Source organism: Rhea americana, unplaced genomic scaffold (genome assembly GCF_003343005.1).
Source record: "Rhea americana isolate MKP2758 unplaced genomic scaffold, rheAme1 scaffold_144, whole genome shotgun sequence".
NCBI classification, from domain to species: Eukaryota; Metazoa; Chordata; class Aves; order Rheiformes; family Rheidae; genus Rhea; species Rhea americana.
This window is the reverse complement of record NW_028185528.1, coordinates 1,288,596-1,315,431: the sequence shown is the minus strand read 5'-3', so window position 1 is coordinate 1,315,431 and position 26,836 is coordinate 1,288,596. Positions and strand designations below refer to the sequence as shown.

The following is a 26,836-nucleotide window of genomic DNA, read 5'->3' as shown; positions in this document are numbered from 1 at the left end:
TTTTTTTTTTTTTTTTTTTTTTTTTTTTTTAATGGGCTACCTTTAGCTCTGCATATTGCTGTAAAGAAAACTGAAATAAAACAGTCTTTCTATCCTCCTATGGGAAAGAATGAACCTGGTCTTTAAAGGTTGCTGTTAAATATTAGTTTTTTCCTTTCTAGCTAGTATCACAAACATGACTTCATGATCAAGTTTTATACGGTGATTTCCATATCTCAGTACTTCTCAGAATAAATAATGAAAAAATTCATTTATTTAACTTTCAMTATTTGGGCTCAGACTGGATTCAAGAAAACACTACATAGATCAATAGATAATAAGGTAAGGTGATAAATATTCCTCRTAATTCATGAGAAGATTTTTTAATTGATCCTTTCATTCAAATTTTAAGAAAAAAAAATGAACCCTGCAGGGCATTTTTATTGAAGACTAATGAGTAATCTCAGAATAAGCAAGAGCAGCTCCACTGAAGAATGCTATTCCTTGAAGCCATCTCTGCACTCAACCCATAGAAGACTTCAAACTTTGCTGACACAAACTGAACTGCTATTTGTGACCCCCGTTAGCATGTAAGGAAAATACAAGATACCTGTAATTCCACAGAAAGGTTTGTTCAAAATACAAGGCTTATGCTTCTCTGATTTTTTCATTAAAATTTCAGTATTCTGATATGTCATCATTTTTTTTCTATCAAATTATGTGAATTGCTTCCTCATGGGAGTTCTTTTTCCAAATGTTACTCTAGTAAGCAAAAAACTAATTCCTACTTATTTCTATTTTTAGGGGAAAAAATAAATGTCTGAGAATATCCTCCAGCAGAAATTTTACACATGACAATTAATTCAAGTACCTGCTCATCACCAATATGCTAATGAAATTATGAAGCGAAGGAGCTCTCAGTTCTGACAACAAACTACTTTTACTGCCACAGTTCAGCACACTTTTAGGTTTTGTTTATTCACTGAAGCCATGATACTGTTGGGTCACATTTTCATAATTATAGTTTACTAGAAAAGCAAGAGGAGCAGCAGCTGGCCTCAATAAGTGATGGAGCATAGATCAGAAAACATGAATAGTCTACTCCTCTGAGATCCAACAGAGCAGGTGGATTTATACACTGACTAAATGGAAAGTGGAATAAAAACAGTATGTACRAAACTACTCGTCTTCCAATTATGAAAGAAAATTCAAAATACCAGAAACACAGAAACTGTGAAGCAAGCCACCTTAAAGGAGCTGCAGTGACTGTAAAGGAGTAGGTAGTCCCCCATAACCAGAAGAAAAGCAAATAATGACCTAGAAGCATAGAGTAGGACTCTGCACAAAATACCAAGCCCCCTAAGAGATTATTGTTCAGCTTTCGTAATAACAGATAGTTCGATCTTCGCTGAAATTAAACAAAAATTGGCCTCACTCTAAGGCATGTTCGGGGACTTGAGCCTTTACTGGTCGGTGCTGTTGACATGKTAGGTTATGGACCAGGGCCAGCAATTGTGCAACTATTGATCAAGCCAGCAAAAAGGTAAACGGTGAAAGCTATAGGTTTCTTTTCAGATGTCAAAAAACACRTGCTTATTACAAATAATCTCTAACATGTGGTAGCAAGCAATTATATGAACAGCATGGATACTATTATTGGGTATACGCATTACAATTATGAGAGCTATCTGAAATTTAACTCGTTTACAGGGTTTTTAAGTTCATCATACAATTTAAGATACTACTTTTCCACATAAGAAAGAATAGTGTTTTTTCAAATGGAATTATCAAAACAGGCACAAGTTATCTGAAGATTACTGTTCAAATACCCCACTATTATGTTTCTAATCGATCTATGCCCTGATAAGAAATGTTTTTTATACTGCTGTTCCCAGGGAAAGCTAAGAGGATTTTGTAGGTTTGGCATTGTACTTAAAATACTAAAATATTTTAACATTCTAGAAGAACTATTATTGGAGGTTCATCTACCTGAAATATTCAACAGTCTGTGGAACCATTTTGTCTGTACTTAATTTAATACAATGGGATAGACTTGGTAAAATTCCAGGCTGGGAGCAGAAGGGAATTGGTAATTCTGCTGTTTTAAACCAGCAAATGGACTCAGGTTCAGCTATGGGATTTCTGCAATATGTTCTGGGGAGAGTGATGACACCTGTCCTATCAGCCCTGAGGACCTCTGCCAAAATTGCAAGGGTCACAGAACAACCCATACGATGACAATGAAAATAATGAGGGCGACAGCTTCTCCCCTCATCTGCTAAAAGTGTCTCTCACTCTTGCTCACTTACCAAAGGTCTCATTCCTAACTATACCCAAAGAGAAACCCTTTCAACTAATGCAAAAACATCACCAGGGAAGTAAAAACATACTCTGCCTCAAATAAGGCATACAAGTGGCAACTGATAAGCCAGAAGAGGTTGCAAGGTAACAGAGCTCTGCATCAGCCACTGGAAAAAAAAACAGCATCCTTATAAATGGCCCTAAAACAGCAATATGTGCAGACATTTGCTAAATCCTATGCTGTGTTTAAAGCTGCACAATAGTACTCAAGAAGTCTGTCAGAACAGAAGCAGAAGAGAGGGCATGGGGATTTCAAGTCACAGAGAAATGAAATGATAGGGCATAAGAGTGAAACGCATGAAGATGCAAAGGACCGCTTAAGCATGAAACAAGGTAGTATTTCAGAGGAAAAAAAAGWTAAACTGTTAATGACAAATGAGCACAGAGGGTTTCAACTAGCACTGCAGGTTTAGGGCAGCATGAATAGAAGTAGTAACAATAAAAACCAAGAGATAATGTGTACATTTTGTTCTATTTAGTAATTCAACTGATTAACACACTATCTCTTATTGTATAGTATTTGTATAGGCCTTCTTTGAAACAAGGCATCTGAAGAGCTGGCATGAGTTTGCATATAAGGCACAGCATGACAACATAACAATTTATGTTCAAATTTTGCCAGTGTTTCTCTCACAAGTGTATCATCTAAATCTGACACTTAACTTTATCATTCTAGAGGCTTCAGTTGTCTTTGAATTTTGAATTTTCTACAACCTCAGACTTCGGATGAAATATAAAAGGACTTAATTCTCTCAGGGACATTCTAGGCCACATTTCAGGAAGCGTAACAAAAACATTTGCTCTGTGGTCTAAAAAGAAAACAAAACATTAAACTGCACTGGAAAAGGAAAAAATACTGAAGCAAATACTGTGTAAATATCTTTGAGAAACTTAATAGTATAGTCTCATTTGGAAGTGTTTTGAATTCTGATCATCTCTTCAAATAGACCTCTAGACACAGAGGAGGTCTGCAGAATGCAAATGAAAATTATTTGAGGCATGGAAACAGTTCTACTTACGAGATGATAAAAAATTTACAACTACTCAGTTCAGAAAGGATACTAATAAGAGGTCACTAAACAGAAGTTTCAAAATAAAATATAGTATAGCAGCAGTCAGTCAACCACTTCCATCTAGGCTTCTCATAAAAAGAATAAAGGCACATGTTGATGTAAAAGGCAAATAGTTTAAACATATCTGAGATAAGATATGAAACCCATAAAAAGCTATTCCAAAAATTCTGAAGAATAACCAATCAGATAATTTAATCAACGAAAACACTAACAAGATGCAAAAAAACAAAAAGGAACAACCACATGCATCACAACCCAAAAACCTAACAAGATTAGATAGTAGCATCATTTCTGGGCACTGTCTACCAGAAGGAGAATTTGCATTTTCCTATGAGGCATCTGGAATCAGCCATTGGCAGAATGACAGAACGCTACATTTAACAGACCACAGATATATCCCAGGATACGTATATTCCACACCTGGGACCATAACTAATACCACATGGCTGGGGAATAATAATGTCCAGCTTCCTAAAAGGATGATAGTGTTTCGTAACCATTATATCCTGTGAAAAAAGCTGTAATAGTCCCCTAGAAACAAAAGAAATACATAGCAATACAATAAGTGTTCTAGGCATTTTGCTACTATTGAAGCATTCAGACTACATTCATACTACACAATTTCTTGTCTAACAACACTCCCAGGCCACCCTAGCTAATTTCCCACAGGAGCAGCAAATGACACCACTAGAAAGATGACAGATTTTTTCAGACACTAATACCTCTAAAGATTTGAAAAGGGAAAACTCCAAAATTAAAACTATGTTAAAACTCTGTGCATGTAAAGGGTATTTTTTGCATAAATGCAATCAAAACATTGAATTTTACAGGCTATCTTCATGTGCGTCCTTATTAATGTTATCTCTTAGAAGATCTGGCAGAAAAGAGTATGGGAGACCAATTTTTTCAGCACAGCTCTAGGAATGCGAAAGGTATAGCTCCACAAAATAATTCATGCTCAAGTTGCAATAATCAATATTTTAAATGCATGCTGAATTGTCCCAATCCTTTCTTGACCATAAAGAGGAGGAGGAACTGGTAAGGCTCCTCGTAATATCTTTCCTTCCTGCTGTGCACATTGTGAATGGGCAGCATGGCAGGAATTGTCAGTAAAATAAAAGAACTGTGAGTTTGTTCCCTGATGCCTTTTTGAGGCTATCTTCTATTCTCAGAACAGCCTSTAAGGAAGCCACAGCCAAGCAGCACCTGTCATTCTGCCTGATGAGTAGGGGGAAGATACCTAACTTTCTTAGGTTGTACCAGAGTTACAGAAGTCTGGGAATCTTCGCAGAGAGGACAGAAAAGGGAATGCCTGAGTGTAAGCTAAACACATAGCAAAGCAATATCTAAGACAACTGAATTGCTTCCAACTTCACCAAGGAAAGAATCAGAGTATCATTTAAAAAAATATTGGGGCAATAATTTTAAATAAAATTTAAAAGAACATTCAGTATCTTTGATGTTGTAAAATGGTATTTTTTTGGATTTAAATAAATAAGATTTAAAAAATTTTTTTAAAAGCCCAAAGTCAAAGGATAGCATTAAAATCTCCAGTACATAAAAGCAAGTCCACTAACTAAAGTCCACTAACTGCAGTAGAARTCAGTGCTTGTTGTCGTGATTACAAATGACTTTGTCAAAGGAGGAAGCAGGCAAGCAGCACACTGAGGCAAAAGCCAAGTGGAAGTGGGGAAGTAAAGCAAACCAGGACAAAGACAGAAGCAAGCTCACGCTGTTCTGAGAGGAACAAAAAAACTAGAACTGACATCTTGAAGTGGTGAAGCTCAGTGAAGGGCAGTGAACAAGGTCATGACATAATTCCAGCAGTAGGAGAGAGATTATCTCTGCAAAAACATTTCACAAAGAATGTAGGTAGTAATGTCAAAAAGAAAATAACCCAATGCAAGAGGTTGCAGTAGTCTACGTGAAGTATGTGAGACACGAGAAACTTCACACACAAATTACYATGAAGTAACCCTGGAAAAAAACGTAGTACTTTTAGAGAAGTGAGCAGGACAATAAATCAACAAAATACAATCTCATTTTCCAAAAATCATTGAGTGTTCCAATGAGTTCCCCTCACTCCCCTTTCAAAAACATTTTCCAGAAGGAACSTTGCATTAAGGGGGTGAGAGATTGGGGGCAGGCTGCCTTTGGTTTTGCTTCCCTCATTGTCTCTACAAAGAGGGAAGAATCCAGAGCATGGAGAGAGGGAAGAATCAAAAGCAACACCAGGGTTATGTGACTAGCTGGCAGGAGAGTGACCAGCTCGGTGCCAGCAGTTGCACGAGCATAGGGAAGGGAAAGAAAAGAAGGCAAGTGATGAGAATTAACATCTGCATTAGCAGTGTGACACCCAGACAATGTCAGAGAGATAATGAGAAATGCAACACTAAACAGAGACTGAAGGGTGACAGAGGTTGGAGCATCCCCAAGGCAGAAGGAGAGCTGGGGGAGCACGGAGAGATACAGTCAGGGAGAGACCCCAAGTACAGCCACCAATTAAACGRAGAGAGAAAAAAGGTCCTTAGATAGGCCAGTAGTGAGCCATCAATCACCTTTTTGTGAATATTGCCAGTGGACCGAAACTATGGAAACCAAAAAGATCAAAGAGGAAGCTGAGGCAACACAAATAGCTTTAGGAGCTGAGAGGAAAATACAAAAATTGACATAGACTTAAAAGGAGAACAATGAGGATAACAGATGATATACTGTACAATAGGTGTTACTTACCAGTTTATGTTTAAAACCAGAGCAATTTCTTGTGCTACAAGATACTGATGAAGCAATCTGGTTTATCCTATAGCAGCTCATTCTCTCTTCCTTCATAACATTTCAATTTAGCAAAAATAAAAATCCCTATGAATTCTAAATGCAATTCTAATTGTGCTTATAAATGGTAGCTTCACAAGTATGTATGTTACAATAAACACAAATTAGAGGTAAATTAAACCTTAATTATATCTAGCAAGTTTTATGTCCTAATTAAAAATGGTATTCTAACAATAAAAATGACTTACCACCTGAATTAGCTCTGCCACAATTGTCTAATCTTCCTAAACATTCTTTGTGCGCTCCAGCTCCACACTTCGAACATAAATAGCCTTGATAAAATGTTCCCCTGTAAAATAAAATTAGGTAGTGATACATTAGAGGTGATAAATTCCATGCATAAAGGAAATAAGAAACACAGCAGAAGGTATTTGAAGTCATTTGCTGTTCTGCATAATGATAGTCCTTAAAGGCTTGAGAAACAGTGACAACAACTGACAAGCAGCTCATCTGCTTTTTGTCACTATTAGCCATTTAAAAGTCACAACCGGATAGTTATTCTACCAGTAACTTAGAAGAACTATTTTCATTTGAATTTAGCTCAAAGCAACTTTGGCATAGTACACTTGAAATTGTACCATTATTTATCTATCCCACTGTAGATTTACACTCCAATTCTTCTCCATGGGAATTTACCCAGACAACATGAAGGATAAGATGTATTTTGGGAGAGCTATAAGTATGAATATATATTTCAACAGTAAGGATTTTATAAGCTACTTTGCCAACAATATTAACTTCAAATTTGTTCATTTAAAAGATATCTGGATACACTTTAGTTAATATTCAGAGCTTTCAAGTAAGGAGTTGCTTTCCTTACTCATGTTATACAATTCCCCTTATCAAATCCAGATTGGAATCTGGATTTGAGCTTCAAGAAATTTATTTTCAGATCAGAGGGCAGGTTTAGCTCAGCTGGTTAGAGCAAGGTGCTGCTAATGCCAAGGTTGCGGGTTCAATCCCTGTATGGGCTACACTGAGGACTGGACTGGATCTCCAGAGGTCCCTTCCAACCTTACCATTTTATGATTTGTCCATAGCTTTTCTCTTAGGTAAAATCYACCGAATGGCTAACAGGGAAAGGCTTTTGTACTTGTACCTAGTYTGAGTAACTGTATGAGTTCCATCCATTAGATGCATCTGCCTRCTCTTCACAGTAGACTTGGCTGTCTCCAAGATTATCCTGACCTGTCTCAAGACTAGGCTGTCTCCTAGTCTAATGCAACACCTTCTGCTTTAAAGGAAAACTAAGTTTCATATGTGGAACAGAGGACTCCGCAAGTTTACCTTAAATGCAAGATAGAGCAACCGCTATTTAATACAGCAAATACTAGACTGTTAGTGATTAATTTTTTTTAATTAAACACAAAGGCCTAACTTTTCACTATCAGACTATACAGATTTGAAGATAAATTAAAAAAAAAWGAGATATTTTAATAAAATCTGTTCCTTTTTTCTTCTTCTTTCATGAGATACAGAATTATCCTTCACTACAGATGCTTCTAAGACTGTGATTTTATCCCCACTTCAGAAAGATTGGGCATTGAAGTTCATATTTTTTCTAGTATGTACATAATCGTCAGTTTAGCATTTTGAAGTTTAAAGTGACAATTCATTATCAAAAATTATTTAAGCCTTTACAAGCACTTTTAATACAACTTAGAAATCCAGAGACATTTCTATATATGACAAGCTAGCTCTGGGCACACCTGAGACACCTTCGAGCAGACTGGCATGTCTATGCAGAACACTGCGACATCCTGCAGACTGTGTCCTGAAAGCAGGACAACCGTTTCTCAGCAACGGCAGGCAGTGCTGCAACACAGTCACAGTGACTCAACCGTACCACTTCAGATGCTGGAATTAACAGCCCTGCCCTCTTAAAGTTAGACAGATCTGCACCGTTCTTCATAGTCACTTACACCTTGTTGTATTAAGCAAAATGCCATTGAAAAATCTCTGAAAAGCCAGGACAATAAAACCATCCAGGAAAAAGGTTGCTAAAGGAAAAACATATGCTAGAGGAAGCAACATACCTCATGTCATTGTATCCCCTGCCTGTGCTTATCCAAGAGGCTACCCTTACCTCTCTTTTAAAACATTGCAGTTATATTTTTCTACAGTATGCAGCAACATCAACACCTCAACTGGCAACAGTTTACAGAGCTTTTGCATCTCCAGCTTACGCTATGAAATTTAGGTTCTGTACAGATCTCTATACCATAGAGGTTCCTTATTTACATGAAAACAGGGAGCTCATGAAAGATAGCTCATGTAATGAAACAGGAACTCTGTGCATGCGTGTGTGTGTACGCACATCCGTGCATCTATTTTATAGGGAAGATGCAGAAATACAGAATTTCTCAGGGCAGTCTGCTGGTATCTCTTATCAACGTTGTAACATCTAGTTGCAATTTGTCTGCATAATTCTGGTTCAGCAATGCCTGTCTATTAATGCCTCAGTYATTTTCTGTCTCAGAAAGCGATCTCTTTATATCAAACATTTATGAGCATTCTCATCATCTGCCTTTCCGAAAAAATATTCCATCTGTTCTTGCGGTTAGTGGCTTACAAAGGGACCTGCGGACCAATCACGCTGGTCAAAGCTGTACAGAAGGTTGTTGTTACTTTAACATATGACTTCGATCTATTAAATTAACTAATTCTCAAAAGAGAAGGAAACACTACTAAAGCAGCCTCCTGAAAAATAAGGTTACACCTTAAGAACATGAGCTTTTAACAGCATTTCAGCTAATATTTAGAGATTGGATTATAAAAATCCTGTTATAACAACCAGAAATACCACACATGATCAAATTTATGGCTTGTCTATCTTGGATAAGTAACAAGCCAGCTCTGGATTTCCACATTCTCATTTGACTCAAAATACTTCACTTGATTTAAAAAAAAAAAAAAAAAAAAGCTTAAATCTTACCTCAGAAGCATTTGACAGACTCTGCAAGATGTCACACGACTAAAGGTATGCATTTTGAACTCGTGAAAGCTGGTATCTGCATAGTCCGGCCTTATGTTTGACCTAAAGAAATTTGAAAAAACATTTTAAACTGAGTAAATCTAGAACATAACGCTGCATTCTTAGTAGAAAATCCAAGTCTATGAAAAATTGGCCTTATTTGTACTTTAATGTTTTTCACTGAGGTGAACAGAAACAGGGTCTCTGCCACACACCTTGAAATGAAATCTAAATTCTGATGTTATGCAGACCTAATCCTTAAAATACATCTTGTAAATGGTATCTTCTGTGTCACAGTATCTAGGAACCAGTTACTATACWTCTAAACAAAAATCTGCTGCTTTTTATTCCTCTTCAAGTAATAAAGATCATTTTATGGACCCAAAAAACTCACTTTTTCATTCTCAAGCATTTTTTAAACACAGATTTTCAAGGAAGAGCATGTCACAGTTTGAAAACCAACACATTAGAAAATGTGAGCAGCAAACTTGGGACAGTTAAGCCATAATCATGCAGCAATATAATGGATAACAAGAGCAATTTCAAAAGCAATTAGAGAATATTTACTGGGTTTTGGCTAGTGTTTCTTAAATGAGTTTCTCGATGCCTACAGCTGTCACTACACAACATTAGTTTAACCAATAAAACAGAAGACCACTATTTACACTGCTAAAATACACACTAGCGGCCAAGTTATCTCCACAGATTTAATTTACCTACAAAGCACTGGTCCACTGCTGTACATATCTCCTTCTTTTCATCCTCCCTACTGATCTTTTCTAAAAGCAGCAATGTAACTTGACGACAACTCATTCATCATTTTGTTGTACTAGTGACTGGTTACAGTCTTATTTAAACATTATTTAGTAATTCATTCAACTCTTCAAACATTTTCCCCATTTCTATGATTTGGCACGGGGAGGGGAGCCTATTACTTTTTTTTTTTTTTTTTTTTTTAGTTCAATAACATCCTCAAACTATTAAAAAATTCAACTAGCTTAACACTGTCAAAACAGATACTGAAAAGGGAGAAGCATAACTTAATAGTAGGTAAGACTATGCAAGACAAAAAAATAGATTCAGTTTGGATTAATATATTTTAAAATAAATTATTTATACTGAAATGTTTAGGATTCCATAAATMTCTGGTGTTTTTCTTGCTAAAGAGGGACTCACTTGACTCAAAGCATGGAAAGGGGGGAGAAAAAAGGCGGGGCGGGKGTTAGAATGTCGTAGTCTACAATACCCAAAGGAACAACCCCGGATGCTYTCAGGCATATCAAAATACCAGTTCAGCTTCTATCAATAAGGTTGGAGATATTTATTAGTTAAGTTTCAATTTTATCTGTTATAAGTAACTTTGAGATTAAAACATAGGGCAGCCACAAATTGCAGTGACGCATGGATATAGGTAAGCATGCATGCATCATTCTCTCCAGGAGTGACTGAAGGCTTATGAAAAAATATTTGAAGAAACTGTTTAAGTACTCAGTGTCAGAGAGGTCAGTCTTCTAACCTGCTTGCTGAAAATGAACATACCAAAATGGAAACTGAACTCAAAAAGCAAATGGGATTTTGCTTTTATGCTTATGAATAACCATACAATCAGTACTGTTCTAACCAGCTCAGTAGTGTCTCTCTCTGCRCTATGCATAACAAGATGCCAATACCACATCTCATAAAACCATGTATGACTACCACCCCATTCAGAGGAGGAAGGCACAAGCATCTGAATAAAGTTAATCTCCAAATGGGAGAACTTTAACAGAGGAACAATATACTTCAGACTTTACACTCTGCAAGGCAAGGCCTGTATTCTACATGATGTTTGAAAAAGGACTGGTTCTGCTAAAACTTAYACTAAAAACTATGGACAATCCTGAAAACTCTCTAGTACAAATAGCAGTACTTGCACTCCCCCCAAAAAAGCTCCTTTTTATTTACTGTTTGATTCAGACCAGAACAGCTTGCAAAACCATGTCAAAAGTATCAGCTTACTGTGCAGAGACTCACCAGACTTAAAAACAAATCAAACTAAATTAACAACCTGGTCATTTTTCAAGGACAGAATTTCCACTCACTTCATTAGAACAGGATCAATCTTCAAAAACAATAAGCATACTGTACGAACAGGAAAAATTAGTCTCATATGGTTAAACACATACAACTATATAACTTTGTGTTTAAGAAATTCTCTTACTTTCTTCTCTCAGGCTATCTTCCRCAAAGATTCAAAAACCACTGAAAATATACCACCTACTAACAGAACAAAGACAATACACTGAATTCGTTCTTCCTTATGCTAAAAGTAGTATCTGAGCATTTTTATATTTTTATAAAGYCATTCAGTTTTATTTTAAAATTCTTAATAGGGAAAGTTACTCTTGGGTCAAGAGGGAAGAGGGAAACATACCCCAAAAGCAGAGTCATAAAATGGCAAAGAATAGAATTATTCATTCACAGTGCTGCCACAAGAACTTCTGTCTCCTTTAAACATAAGCTGTTTTATTCCACTTAYGGATTAGATACTGGATTATAATGCCCTAAACAAGATAAGATTATCCAGATGAACAGACTTACTTGCTACGCTTTCTTCTGTATGCTAAAATTCAGATACATTTGTCCAAYTTGCGTAGACAGCAATATAAACTGCAATAAACCTTTGCCCTATCTGTTTTTACCTACAGAACAGCATAGTTTCATTCCAAGTTCTTAAGGATCATAAAAATATATCATAAAAACTGAAATCTTCTGAGTTTAAGTCTCACAAGGTTTTAGTTTAGTGATTTTAAGATTCTAAAGATTACTTTAAAAAAATTTCTATTGAAAAATCTGTACTTCCTTTATTACCTACAAATCTTTCATACTCCCTATCAGTTCACTAGCATGTAACTTCATCTCTGTCCTTGTAAAGATAGGCCTCTTGGCTGAGGCAAAATACCAAGACAATCCTCTAAAACAGATGTTTTAGGAGCATACGGCAACTGTTCATAAACCAGAGAGATCTTTTTGAATTTAGCTAGCCCGTCCACCCGTTACTCAGAAGACATCATTCTTCTTTCACTTTGCCCAAATCCACATCACCTAGAAGAAAAAGTCTAATAATCCCTAACAACGAAAGCTTAGTGAATCAAAGGAGATGCCACCAAAGCACATCATCCAAGSATTAAATGAATTTGGAAGGGACTGGAGCCCACTCTGCATATCGCAGATTCCTATACACAGAAAGCAAGGAGCAAGAAAAGAAACTCAATCTGCTGCCCAATCATTCTTCTTTGCAGATTTAAAAATTACTTCCAAATAGTTGTCTCAAAAACGAGTGCCATTACATTCACTGAGAAGAGTTAGTTTTCTTGTATCTCTTCCCTTCTACATCTTAATAATCATTCATCCTAATTGTCTCAGATTTGAGGTGAAATAGAAACAGGAAATACGTTGGGTGTTCTCTTTCAGTTCACACATCAGAAAAAATGTATTTTCAAATTTGAGAGTTCATCACTGATTTCAAAGGGATAAGAATTTTACCCATTATTTCTTATTTCTCTTTAGAAATAGTCTATATCCTCTCCCTGCAGAAAGCTTTTGTTTTTTTTAAACATAAAAGCAATATTTCCAGTTGTTAATATTCTGATAAAGGCAGTAGAAAGAGAATAGGGCAAAAAGTTATCACCATATGGAAAGAYAGATAATTATATAATGAAACCAGATAAAAATAAAACAAGAATAAGGCAAATGTGAATCTACTGTGAATGGGGAGGTGGCAGAAAGGAAGCTTTCTATAAAAATAGGTATTTCAGTGCTAACTGTGGCCAGAAAAAATCCTTCACATTCAAGTACCTGATCAGTCGTGCTGCATTATGTCAAATCTGGTTCTGTTGTCACCTTACGTGTCACATCAGACAAGTCTGAGATAATCTGAGACGATGCACTGTAGCAGTATTTATCAAGTTGCAAGTCTTTTAAGGTAAAGTTTGGGGCTTGATGAATAGAAGATTTTGTATTTTACATGTCAATATATTACTTTTCAATAAACTTAAAATAATCTACAAAATACGTCATCTCATATCACACACAAGTTTCCAAGTAGAGACAAACTACAGCTCATCTGAATCTGTTCAAAAACTCTAAATACCATAGGAAACTGTTTGTCAACAAAACCTTTGACACTGAATATCATATTCTTGGAATTTTTGTATATAGTAAAACAAAGTCTYTGTAAAGTTGATACTTTATAGGGAAAACAACAGTCACAGCAGAACTCATAACTCCTCAGTCACTTCCAACCAYAAGGGAAGCTCTATTAGCTGCAGCATTCAAGAGCTACAATGATACTCCCAGAACACACATCAGAGTTCCCATAACGGAGTGAGAAAACATCACGCTTCCATGATCATCTTTTCCCTTCTAATTCCCTACATTATGGTCATTTTCTGAGATGCAGTGAAAAAAAAAGGGGGGGGGGGAAGCCAATATTAGTTTTACATTAAGAATGTTGTCTTTAGAAAGAAGATTTCCCACAAGAAAAAGGGAACCTACACACAAGTATTAAAAAAATTCATATATATGCTTGAAATAATTTCTGTGGCTAGCCTTAGGTATAGTTTAGGACTTAGACTGGGTTCCTTCTCCACAAGGCACAGCAGAGCAGCTCCTGGAAAGCCTCCTTGGCACTCTTTCCACCACTGGTGTTATTCTGGAGTATCCCAGGCTTAACACAGAGTACGTGTGTTACCCATCCCTGCTTTTGAATTAACTTGGTGAGGAGCTGGAACAGGAAGTCACCTATATGTCAGGAATACTGAATCTGAGGCAAATAGCAAGAACATGCTTCTCATTTTATAGTAAAACGCCGTCTTTTATTTTTACTAGTAAAACTGGGAGCTGGAACTAGACTCCTTTCTTCTCCCATCCCTTCCTCCCCCCAGGCTGTTACAGCTCCTTTACTCCAGCAGAAACACAGCATCAGGATATAGAAACCCTGTAACTAGGAGAACCGGTCTAACTCCCCCCTCCACTGAGCCGCAGGGTTTTGGTAAGGGACAGCCAGGAGTGCCCCTTGCTGCACACCACGCCACGTCGCTACCGAGATTTACTCCAAGCACCACAGTGGCGTCCTTGGGCTGCCCCTCAGCCTTCTCAGCAAAGCTTCCTCTTTCCCACTTACTTGCAGAATATTAGTCCCACTGGGACCAATTCACTGCTGCAGCAGCAACCGACACACCTGCGTACGCTCATCTTGCTAATAATCCTCATCATCTGGATGCAGGATTCCTTCCATTCGAGCGTCAGACCCGCCATCATCCTCAGTGAATCCTGCACCTCCAAACACAAATCTTTTCTCTATAAAGTTTGCAGAGTCCAGTGTACTAAGAGTTACCTAGGTATCTCTCTCAATTTTTTGCTGACATCATGCTTATGAAACAGCTCTCCTTTAAAAATACTTTCCAAATTTGCAGTGTCACTTCTTTCTTTTGAATCTTACATCTCAGAAGATTAAACTGATGCACAGGCCACTCTGTCCTCAACCACTCACATAATACAACACCTTTACAAATGGTGTCAGAAAGCATCTCATTTTCAACGGTCACCCTCAAGCTTTTGCAATTAGAGTTCATTCCAGAAATAATCTCCACCTAGACAAATACCACAGAGTATTGCTACAGACAGTTCAAAATTATCTTGTCAGATGGACACACATCTATGTACCTATCTCCATGCCTAAAAAATAAGGAATAAATTCTCTGTTCTACCCTACCTCAAAATACAAAAATATTGTATATATGAATAAAAGACAACAGCTTAAAGTATAATTAATTTCCTATAGCAGATGAAATAACAGTTCAAAATGATAACTCTTAACTTTCAGACAGATATGTCATAATAAAAACGCTAATACTGAACTCAAAACAAAACGATGAACCTTGGCAATCCAGTCCATGTTCTGTGCCTCATTTTACAATACTGAATTTTTACCATCTCAGCTCTAACATGTTTCCAAGATGCAAACCACAATAAAAATAATATCAATAAAACATTGATACGAAATGACTTAAGACAAGCTGCATTACTGACATTTCTTAACTTAACCAAAACCATATTCTGATAACAAACATTAGGATGAGAGTGCATTTTAAAAGCATACAATATGCATTTGGCTACCATATAGCAACAACTTAATTTTTTATTGGCAATTTTACATTTATGTTTGTTTTCCACAAGAAAAAGATGTAAGTACCACCTTTCACAACAGGAAGCTGGATTAAACAAATCAGTTGCAACTTCTGCAGTGTGCTAGGCACAAATATGCTTTCCTTTACCATCAGTATAACTTTCTCTACATACTTAAGTTTATGAAATAAATTGCACTGGGAAAACCACTGAACTTTCAGCCCCAACATTCCATCTTATCTTTTTCCAGAATGAACTATACTAAATATGTAATTACCATGGATAATGTGTCCCAAGAAACTAAAAAGGCTAAAGGATGGCTTACTATAGTTTCTTCCTCCCATTTTCCCACTTCGAGAGCAAGTGCATCAAAATCCCTGCCTTCTTTTTCAGAAAAGATGTATTTCTGAAGACATAAGTGATCAAAAATCCTTATTTCAGAAACTCTAGCATAATAAATATGTCTTCCCTTGGATGTTTTACTTCTATTGGAGATTCTCAAACGAACAGTTGCCCTTCAGGTATTTCAGTGTAGCCTTACAGACTTGAACTATTGTCTCTTGTCTCAAGTTTGTCTCGTACGGGCATACTAATGAAAGCCTGTCAGCTGCCTACAGACCTGAAAAATATACAGTCAAAGAATAAAAAATTACCTTGATTAACTTAATTAAATTCTTACAGTAAATTTAAATTTTCAGTAGGAAGTGGATGAAATGCAAATAACATGGCCTGCACTGAAAGAGAGCACACAAAAGAGAAAAGACTAGATTATAAAATGCAAAGAGTAGAAACAACTAGAGCCTGGAGTCTTTGGCCTCCTAGCTATGGGTGACAGTCTCATAATATGGCACTAGTGACAAAACACAAAACACCCAGAAGCAAAGAGAGCCTGAACTCTAACTCCTTGCAAAACACGAAGCCACAAGATGCAAGCCAAGGACAGAGTACAAAAAAAAAAAAAAAAAAAAAAAAAAAAAAAANAAAAAAAAAAAAAAAAAAAAAAAAAAAAAAAAAGCTAGGTCCTGCTTCTTCCTTCTCTCTGTATTTAAGGACCATTTCTTTTAATTGCTTCCTTGGCAGCTTTTCAATACTACCTAGAATTCAGCAATTAAGACCTGTACAGATTCCCACACCTCTCCGGGTCAAGGCCACTGTGAAGGTGTTGCCTAGACCCATTACAAACATTTCAATTAATGTTGAAAAACTGCTTCTCTGGAGTAGTTAATTAACAACTCAATTTCTTCCTCCCAGAATTCAAGTAATTTCAATCTAATTTATTTTTCTTAAACTAGAAAGGAAAATGTGTTATAGAAGTAAATCTGAAAAAAAAGCATGTGACATCCCTCAGATACATACATGTCATATTTCCCCCATGCAAAGCATATATATATTCAATTGTAGCACATACAGGAGAAAAAGTAAAGAACAAATACTTCACAGTCAGAGATAAATGCAGAAGTAATCTTTTGCGAATGAATCAAGAAAGGTCCTTTGAAAAGTGAGKTAGCTGCAAAACAAGATGGGATATCCACAAGAGTAGGCACTGACCTAGACACTTGAGTACATATTTTTTTTCATTAAAAGTACAGAGAAAGCAACAGTAGTATCAACACTGTCTGAACTTAGTCATTATTTTCAGAGGACAGATGATAAACCTCGTGTCATTTTAAGTCCAGAGATGTTCCTCAGGTCAGTCATAGCTCAGTGGGTCTGTCAGCTTAGAGAGAGGAGGAAGAGCCTCCCCTTCCCACAGCCGCACTCCCCCAAGCAGGTCTTCTCTCTCAGTGCGACCTGGCACAGCTGCGAGCGCCCCGACACAGGTGCCATTGCATGGGGACCTGGCTGCCCGTGGAGTCACYCGTCCTGCATAGCTGGACAGTGAGAAACCTGCTCCTTCCAAAGGATGAAAGTTTTGCTCCAAAAGGAAATGACAGGCTACGAAGTTCAAAYTCGGTTTCAGAAAAATCATAGTTAATGTATGCCCACCTGTGAGCCCAGAAGCATAAAAAGCAAGCAAGGGCATGAAGCATCACSTAGTGTGTGTAGTGAATTGCAACTGTTTCAAGTATTAAAAGAAGAAATACTACAGGGAGCTAAGACAAAGCTCAATACTTTGAACTCTCCTCAACTCTCAACCTTACTTAAAACCTTKGCATTTCAAGCTCTGTTATTATTCTGCACTCTACGTTATGCTTATAATAATTTAAAATGCTCCAAATAGAACTGTTGAGAACCGCGGATGCCGAGCTGACACTCTGAGCGTGAACCACTAAGGAACACTTCAGAACGTACGTGGTGCAAAAGCAGATGCTGTAGTCATGCTCTCTAGTCTATAAAGGTGGCAGCCCACGTTAATGYCTAAGGACACTGGAAAAATTCAGTTTTAGTTATTGTTTTGATATTTGATATCACTGCAGGAAATGCAGCAATACAGAAGGAAACATCCTAACTCCAACTTTGTATTTTGTTTCCAAAGTGACCCGTTTTCAAAATTTTAACCACTTTGGAAGTTAGCCATGACAAATAGGTACTAAGCATGTTAGAAAATCTTGGAAAATTTCATTAAGTAATAAAACATAGATGACATTATTCGTATTTCTTATTGTTTTAACTTTTGTTGTCCATATTGTTACTTATGAAACAGAAAACCATGCTACCGTCAAAAACAAACAAGACAAAAAGCTTTCAGTCAAATCTCATATAAAATTGCAGGAAAAGTTGGTCCCAAGGGACATCCAAGTGCTCTGACATTCAGCAGCCTTCCCTTGGAAGCACGCTAYCATGAAGCAACAGCAGCTTTGCATTTGCGCCATCCTTTCCTTCCTTTTGCTCTGTGGAACATTCCCCATTTCAACTGATCTTTCCGTACAACATTCTGTCCTTTGACAGTAAAGCATTTGTGTAATAAAATAACTGAATGTAAGGTTAGTACATAAAGACAAATAGACGACGCTGTTCAAATCATTACAAGGATTTTCAGATTTACTGTTAAAAGGATAAGAAAGAAAACAGTATTCTAAAAGGGTATTTTCCCCAGAGATGGACAGTGCCATTTCACAAAGGGCAATTTTCGCTTCTTTTCCACCTTCTCTTCTTAAAGAGTGATGCTGATTACTTGCAGTTAATTCATTTTCTGTTCCAGTTTGGCTGTTGTATTTTCAGAACTGTCTTTGAAGATGATATTTACTGAATCAATCAATCAATTATCCATATGCAAATTCTCCATATGCAAACACTCAAACATTCTTGGTTTGTCACATCAAAGAGTCTTCATCAAGAAGACATGTTCTTTAATTAAATTAACTATATCACAAGTAAATTGTGCTTTTGATCAAGAACACACAATTCGCTTCTAAGGCTTTGCTAAGAAATTTGCTTATTTGATCATATGATGAGTGGCTTTTTTGAGATCAAGGAAATTATCATGTTAACTTTTTGGAAACGTAGTGCATTGTTTCAAACACGTTAATGGCGCTCCTTTGTCCTTACCAGCCTATTTCCATAAAAACTATGGGAAATGCGTTGCTTTGAGCTAATTTATTCATATGTAACACTTAGAGACAGCAACACCTGACAGGAACAAAGCTCTGTCACACTTCACTTTTTACAAATCAAAAGCATCAATACTTTGTATACTTACTCTAAACATTCACTTGCTGACTCTTATTTCTGAAAGCTATGTAACACAGTAACACAGTATTTAATTAAATGCTGGCACTTCACTTTTATGATGTGATGCTATGACAAACTTATTTCAAGTTGACCCTAGAATTTAAGAAACTTATTAGTTGTCATAGTAATATACCCCACATGCTATAAAGTTGTATAATTACAGAAAACACGAGGACTGGGAAATCTTTTATTTTTGTTAACCAGAAGACCAAAGTAAATTTATTATCTCCAAGTGCTTACACATGCTGTTTTTATAAATTCTATTTTGCTTTCATATTCTATGCTATTCTTACACTATATTCTTCATTCTACATAGAATCTCTGTAYGGTTCTTTCTTTGTCTGGAATAATCTACAAAATCCATGTAATTACAAATATATTGGGAATGGCAGCTTGTAATCCTAAAAACCCTACCATAATCATAGCAAAGACCATTATTCTTTGGTATGACATAAATTTGGCATTCATTCTTGCAGTATTGAAACATTTATACTGATTGAGAAACCAAGGCAGACATTTATTCATTGCTTTGGTAACCTATGTGAGGTTGTTACCAGTGAAACACCTTTCCAGGCTGTTTGAAAAATGCAGTAGATATCTAAGGCTTTTAAAACGCTCTGATAAAAAAGCCTTAATTTAATATGTCAATGTTCAATATGTCAGAGCTCAAATATTCTCTCAGAAGGAGTCTTAATGCATATGCATTATTAATGCAGTATCTGAGGGAGCAGATCTATTTGAGCTGAATCTGACCAATGTCATTAGTCACAGAGTGCAAAGCAAATTTGAAAATAGATATGATAATTGGTAAGAGAACAATTTTCACCTACTCTATGTCTTGCACTTAAAAAAAAATCTAGAAAAACCAGCAAGTTCTATCTACAAGCTATATAGCTTGCCTAATCTAAGATGTGATTCACACACTCCTCAGGTTTGAGAATCAGAATTATTTCTTTTCAACTAGATGTTACATTCGGCTTCCCTTGAGTTACAGAATGTGCACTGATGTCTAATTGAAAGGATGCATTTCCAAAAACAGGCCAGATTTTACCTGAACTGCTGCACAAACTCTATAGCAATCTGTAAACATAAGTCAGTTAAAATTAAGACACTTTTTAAAATTTTTTTGAGGACTGTGCAGCTTCCACATCTGAAATCACTTTTATTTGATATAAAACTAAAAGAAAAAAAATCATTTCAGATTCATTATAACCCTCTACATGAGGACAATTAATGTACACCCTAATCACTACAATGGCCACGTTTCCCATTAATATGTAAGGTGTGACTGATTAGATATGATGACAAGACTGAAATTTCAGCAAAAATGTCAAAGCAGAAAAAATACAATCACAGTACTTCCAAAGGTGATATTTTAGCGAAGTACATTAAAAATGGTCTTTTCTTTGGCACTTTTTAATTGGTGACAGAATTGTTGACTAAAGCCTTATTAAAAAGTGTGTTAGAACATGTTACATGAGGCTTTGCAATACTGGTCTATGCATCCTGAAACCCAGCAGCACTAAACTCAGCTAGACAAGGACCTGAGGAACCTTAGCCCTGCTTCAGGCAGGAGACTGGAGCCATCCCTTCCAACCTAAGCTTTTCTGTAGTTCTTTTTTAGATTGCATTTTTGTATATGTTMCTATCTAGGAAAACAGATTGAAGCCAAGTTTGCTGATGGTAATGTTCAGAGTAGATTAGGAAGCACAATGAGAAATAAGAGAAAGACCTAACTAAATTAGCAAACTGGACATCACGATGACAAACTAAATTCAGCACAGATCAGCATAAGATATGGCATACTGATGGATTCAGATATTAAGTCAGCATGAAAAACCAATATGCAGCCTTCCAAGGAAAATATCTTGCTGCCATTGTGAGCAGTGCAACACACACCTACACCGTGCTCTACAGCGATCAAGAAACATGAACAAACTATATACAAAAAAAAAAATACAGCTGACAGAAGTAAAAGCGTAGTGTGAAAATGAGTCAGACTGATATCTTTTCTTTCAGTATTTATTCTATTATTTATTATCTAATATTATTTTTTCTCAATGAAATAAAAAAGAATTATAATAGCGTAAACTCAGTACAGTGATGAGGAGAAAAGTTGCCATAAAATAAGAAATTAAGCTTGATAATTAGTTGGCTAAGTAGTTCCAAAGACAGAGGAATGTAATTGTGGTATATACATTTACACAATAGAGAGACAACTTAGAGTTTCATAACTCACAATAAACAGAATGAAATGAGAATTTGTATTATCAACCTATCATCATCAAGTAGCTTCTTCTTTCCACGAAAGATAATGAGCATAAAATTCATTGACACATATATTAGTCAGAAATTTTTTAATAAGCATTTGTAAAATATGAAAAGCACTTGTAGGAGAATTTTCTAGAAAAGACAACACCAAATCAACTCTCCTACCGTATTGCATAAGCTGAATGATAACAAAAGTATCAACTGCTATGTATAAACTATAGGTGTATTATGGGTCATCAAATATTTGTTCTGATTATTCTGGGTATTTTTTTTTTAATGCAGGAAAAAAAGATTAGATGGGACATTTTATTTAAATAAATCTAATAAAACAGTGTCTCATAGTCATCAGTTTTTTTAGGTTTTTAATGTCTTATTCACAGCAGATAAACAGTACATGTTATCACATTGCTGACAAACTTTATATATAGTGTTTCTAAYAAGCGGCTGAACACTTCTATTATCATCTTAAAAATGGAAAGACTCTGCATTTTAACCAATATTAATTGGCATGCTAGATCAAATATACACATTCCACTTCTGGTATAGCACTTTGGAGCACTACCTTTAAAAAGGTGCTTATTTAAGTATTCCGCCATAAGCTGATCTGTTGTAACGAACAGAGTTCCAGGAACAGAAGAGCTGCTCGCATTAACTGCCGCTGCTGTTCAGCAGCGCTACTCTCCCGAGCCAAAGCGCAGTTACGTTCCCATTGCGCATGCAAAACTCCCATCAACATCCGTGAGCGTGAGCAGACACACCAAGAGAAAATTAATCCCTTTGTACTACGGAGGCTCCTGTTAAAACATATTCCCCTGGTCTCTGCCTGTTAGCTTCACAATAAAATCTCTCTAGTTCGGCACGCTCAGTTTAACAGAAGTTTCAACTTCAAGGGCCCAACTGCAATGTCACCTGTGCTGCCCCAAYGTCATGCTTCATTTTAGCGTCATCTAGAAAATCCAGTGCTCTAAAATAACTGTCAGGCTGTACACAATTTATTAAAAAACAAAACAGGGAAAAAAAAGGGTGAGAAGCTGAGTCAGCCTTGACTTCAGAAATTAGTGTGAACAGGCCTACAACGTGAAATTCAGTGCTACAAAGCTAAAATCTATTGATGTCACTGAGGACGCAGTGTTTGCGCAGGCTCCATTGAAAAGCCTCATGGAATTCTTAGCAGAAATAAAATTGACGTGCTTCAGTCATTTTTTTCTAAATTGAACAACAGTCTCAGAAAAACAGCAAATACTGCAGCAGCAGAATGGCCATATGAATAAAACCAATTTACTCCATTTGTTATAAAGAGGAGACCATCGTTCCCGTCTTCCCGCATGACCAAACTCAGCAAATACCACCATAGCAGCAGCACTGGTCAAGACACCAAGTATCTTCATAGGTATGTGAAACTAGTTTTCTCTCTAAACACAAAGCAGTTACTACTCTGAAAAGGGCAGTGGGATCCCATCCTCTGTCTCTCTGAAGCTCTTCTATATCGAGTGGGGCTAATCTATTCCTGCCCCTCACGTTTAAACCAAGTCCAGCCAGCAAAGCAGTGTTCTCTTCTCTTTCATRCTACATCAGTAGCGTGTGTGTCTCCGTATCCAGAGGCAAAGTCTTGTCTCAGTTACACCACTGTAGCACAAAAGTAATTTGACTGACTATAGATTTAGGATATGTCTACACTGAAAAGTTCTTAAAATGGATTTTACCAASATACACTTAAAGGTGCAGGAGGCAAAGCAAGGCATCTCCATACTGGGTGCCTTTTCAGAAATACAACTGTAACCACTGTTTTTCTTACACTGATATAACCATCTAATTACCTAAAAAATAAACAAATGAACTATAGCCTAACATAGTTATGTCATTAAAACTGCTCTAGTGAAAACAAGCCTTAATTAAAAAAAAAGAGAGAGAGAGAGAGAGAGATCCTGATTTGTTTCCTTGTTATGTTCCTAGACTCCTAGACTAACACTTGCACAGATGTAATTTCATACAGAATGTTATTCAGAAGGCAATGAAATCGCACTGAAATTTCTGTTTGGAATTCAGTAAACAACATCATTTCTGATAATGAAGTAAGAACCCAATTCACCCTTGTCAATGGTGCAGTGCAGTCTTAGTAAAATTTTAAAGTAATCAGAAATATTTTGTCTGTAAACATAGCAATCATAATCAAGTATGATGAATAATAGCATAATTTTAATCACAGCTACTTTTCAGAGTACAATGACACTAGAATAGATAACCTATCCAACAGGCAACGAGGCCCTAAAAACCACAAATCAAACCAACCAACCTATTTTGCAAAACAGTTCGCTTTGTTTATTCCCAAATACAAACTCTTGTGGCTCAGCACACAAAAGAAAATAATTATTATTATATACCTTGTAGTAGKTTTGGGGAAATCCACTTTGGGACAAAGCTGGTGAGGGAAATATACTATAAAGCCAAACCATGTACCAGGAGAAGAAGAAAGGTATAAAAGCTTTCTTTTAAAGCATTCTTTTAAATCCTATTTGTTATAAATATAAGGGAACGAAAGTATTGGCTAATGTAAATAATGCACTACATCACATCACACCTCAGCCCCACTGACACGGCTGAGCCCTGACCTGCAGCAAACTGCTATTCCAGCTCCCACGTTTCACGTGGGAGGAGGCTGAACCAGGAGCACAGCTTTACAGGATGGACAAACGTCCACGAAAGACAATCTGGCATCACCAGTCTGACTTTCAACAACAAAGTCCATCTGTCCAAGCTGAAAGAGCCACACATTAACTCGTCAGACCTCCAAGATCCCTGTGCTCTGCTTCCCTAAGACAACTAGAAACAAGAAATCAGTCAACCACCATTAGCCAAAGCACACTTCTGAACAGCACTGAGCATTGGCTCATGCCTGATGTTTTGTAAGCATGCAAAACTGCACTCACCACACAGGCACGAGGGGGAATGTTTAATAACCAAAACTTTCATTCAAATACTCACAAACAGAAAATAAAGTCAATTATAGCATGAACACCTTGGTATTCGAAGTGATAAGGGAATATTGCAGATGGGCCTAACAGTCAGGAAAAATGCTGGGAAAGTATATAGGAAAGAGTCTCAGGGGAAAAAAGAAAAAAGGGACCAAAAGGGGGGGGGGGGAAGTATTTTGCACAGATGTGGCTGATGTCTGGGAAGATGGACGTAGGGAAACAGGGAAGAGAGATGTGTGGTGCCAGCCGTTTACAAAATTGGGAGCTGCAGGAGAAGGAGCAGATATTCCTGACACACAAGGGACAGGCAAGTCCCCAAAAACATGGTAGAACGGGAAGCAGAGGTGAGCAGGCATGAAGACAGGCCTATACAGAATCACAAAAACGTGTGAGCATTACTGAGGTTAAGCTCCTGGAGAAAACATAGCTCCTACTGCTCTCATTAACTCCTCAACTGATTTTTCCCTCTCCCCTGCTTTTCCTCAGGGTCAGAGGAAGAGGCTTGAACAGTGATCAATAGCCATAATGCTAAAGCTGATAAATCCATGTTCCTCATACTTTTCCAACACAATTTATCTATACTTAATAAATATCGATAATGACAGTACAGGAAGTGCAGCAGGGAGAGCATACAGACAGAAAGAGAGGAAAAAGCAAAGTACAATTTCCTGTGCCTATATAAATAAAAGTCTCTTTCCATCCCCCTCTGTGCTACTCRGAAATCACTGCCAAAATACATCATTTCTGTCTTTGCTATAATCAGCAAGATGGGAGCCTTGGATAGAAGATCTCACAGTATCTGTCCAACCTGGAACTCTTCTTTATATTTTCACTTAAATTATTAATACTCATCAAACTAAAGGAATATATATACACAGGCTGTAAGTGAGTGTCATTCATATCAGCCCTTTTTAATCCACTTACCCCTTTTTTCCCGAACCACATTCCTTTACAATCACATCTAAAGGAATCTTTAAAAATGTTTACTCTCCATTTTCACTGGGAGTATCTCACTCCTCTAGTCACATATTTTAAATAAAGGAAAACATCACCTTGTTATCTGCTTTTTTTATTCACATATTTTAAATTTAATCAGAATACTTGAGGTGTCAATAATCATGTTTGTCTTTCCAGGAAGAATCAGAAATGGAAGTAAAGCTGATGCTGCGCAACAATAACGGAATCTGCAGTGCTGCATCTGAACAACTTACTTTTCAAGAAGTCTAAAACAGTCATGCCTCTTAGTTTAAAATTTACAAAGGAAATCAATCTTTTGAAATCAAAGGTAATAAAACAAACAACTTGATCCAAATACTAAACAGTAAGTTAGTTAAAAGCCACTAGGAAAGAAGCCAGCATCCCCTTTCTTAAATCATCAGCATCATCTCAAAAATGCAATTAGCTAACACAAAAATTATAGAAAAGTCACTGTTATGTTAAATATTTATTGCTAAAACAATATTCCGCCTGGCTGCTTCAGACTATATTACGAAAATAACCTTCGAAGTAAAGGCAAAAGTTAAAAAAGTTAATACATAGCCTAGAGTGCCCTCTTTCTTTTCCAAGAGGAGTTTCAGGGAAGTTTTGTCTTCACAAAGTCAAACAAAACTTACTAAGGTGTATAAAAATCAAAATTTAAAATATGAAAGCAATGCTGCATACTCTTAGATTGGTGATGAAGGTGATTTTACTTGGATGAAAATATACTTACAGGGCCATCTGAAATTGTTCAAGCCACTTTTTCTTCAAATCTTTAGTTTTACAATAAACTTCTAATCCATTTTGACCTTGGATATGAATGAGGTAGAAGCCATAAGACCACTGCATAAAAATACCAGCAATACACAGATCAGCAACTCAACAATTATGCAAAAAGCAGCAATTCTAGGTTCCTTAATATAAATCCTAATTTTGGAAATACTGACACTACATTATCGTCTAATTCTGTTCACTTGGGAATTGCTTACTCGAATGTTTTAATTATATAAAAATAAGCAAAGTTGAAATCCTTAAATAGTCATTTCATATAACATTCAGCTTATGTTTAATACATAAAACTCTGCAAAAAGATTTTATATACATTTATTAAACTCCTGCAATTGTTGCTGAAAGCTAATATTTTACATGAATTAGTAACAAATATTTACCTTTTTGTTTTCTTTATCAGTAGTGGGGTTATTTGTAATTTTGTATTTCTGAAGATCTATTATTTCCTTCATTTCGTAATTATCACCTCTCCGTTTGCAAACAATTACAGCTAGATCAAACAAGAAGATATGCCTATGAAAATACAACATAACAAGGGTTAAAAACACTTTGGAAAGCCAGCACCCAAAGCCCTCTATCTGCTACAGGCAATTAAAATACTGGATAACAAAACAAGAAACACTTAAAGTATTCTTCCAAGAGGTTCACAGAAACCTACATGATCCCAGACAATAATGCAATGGCTAACTTGCCGTGAATCACTTTGTAAATTTACTTGCTTAATGTTGATAGGCTCTGTGATTGTGCAGCAAAAGGAAAAGTACTCT

The 26,836-nt window shown here is 36.5% G+C and overlaps 1 protein-coding gene across 1 annotated transcript in view; it reads right to left on the bottom strand.

The window, feature by feature from the left end:
- VAV3 (vav guanine nucleotide exchange factor 3) overlaps positions 1-26,836 on the bottom strand; it is a 169,471-nt gene that overhangs the window by 59,446 nt on the left and 83,189 nt on the right. Inside the window, exons 14-17 of the mRNA XM_085299070.1 lie at positions 26,450-26,582; positions 26,014-26,123; positions 9,181-9,282; positions 6,434-6,534 (exon numbers count right to left, since the gene is read on the bottom strand). Coding sequence (XP_085155196.1) covers positions 6,434-6,534; positions 9,181-9,282; positions 26,014-26,123; positions 26,450-26,582 — 446 coding nt within the window. The remainder of the gene's footprint in view (positions 1-6,433; positions 6,535-9,180; positions 9,283-26,013; positions 26,124-26,449; positions 26,583-26,836) is intronic.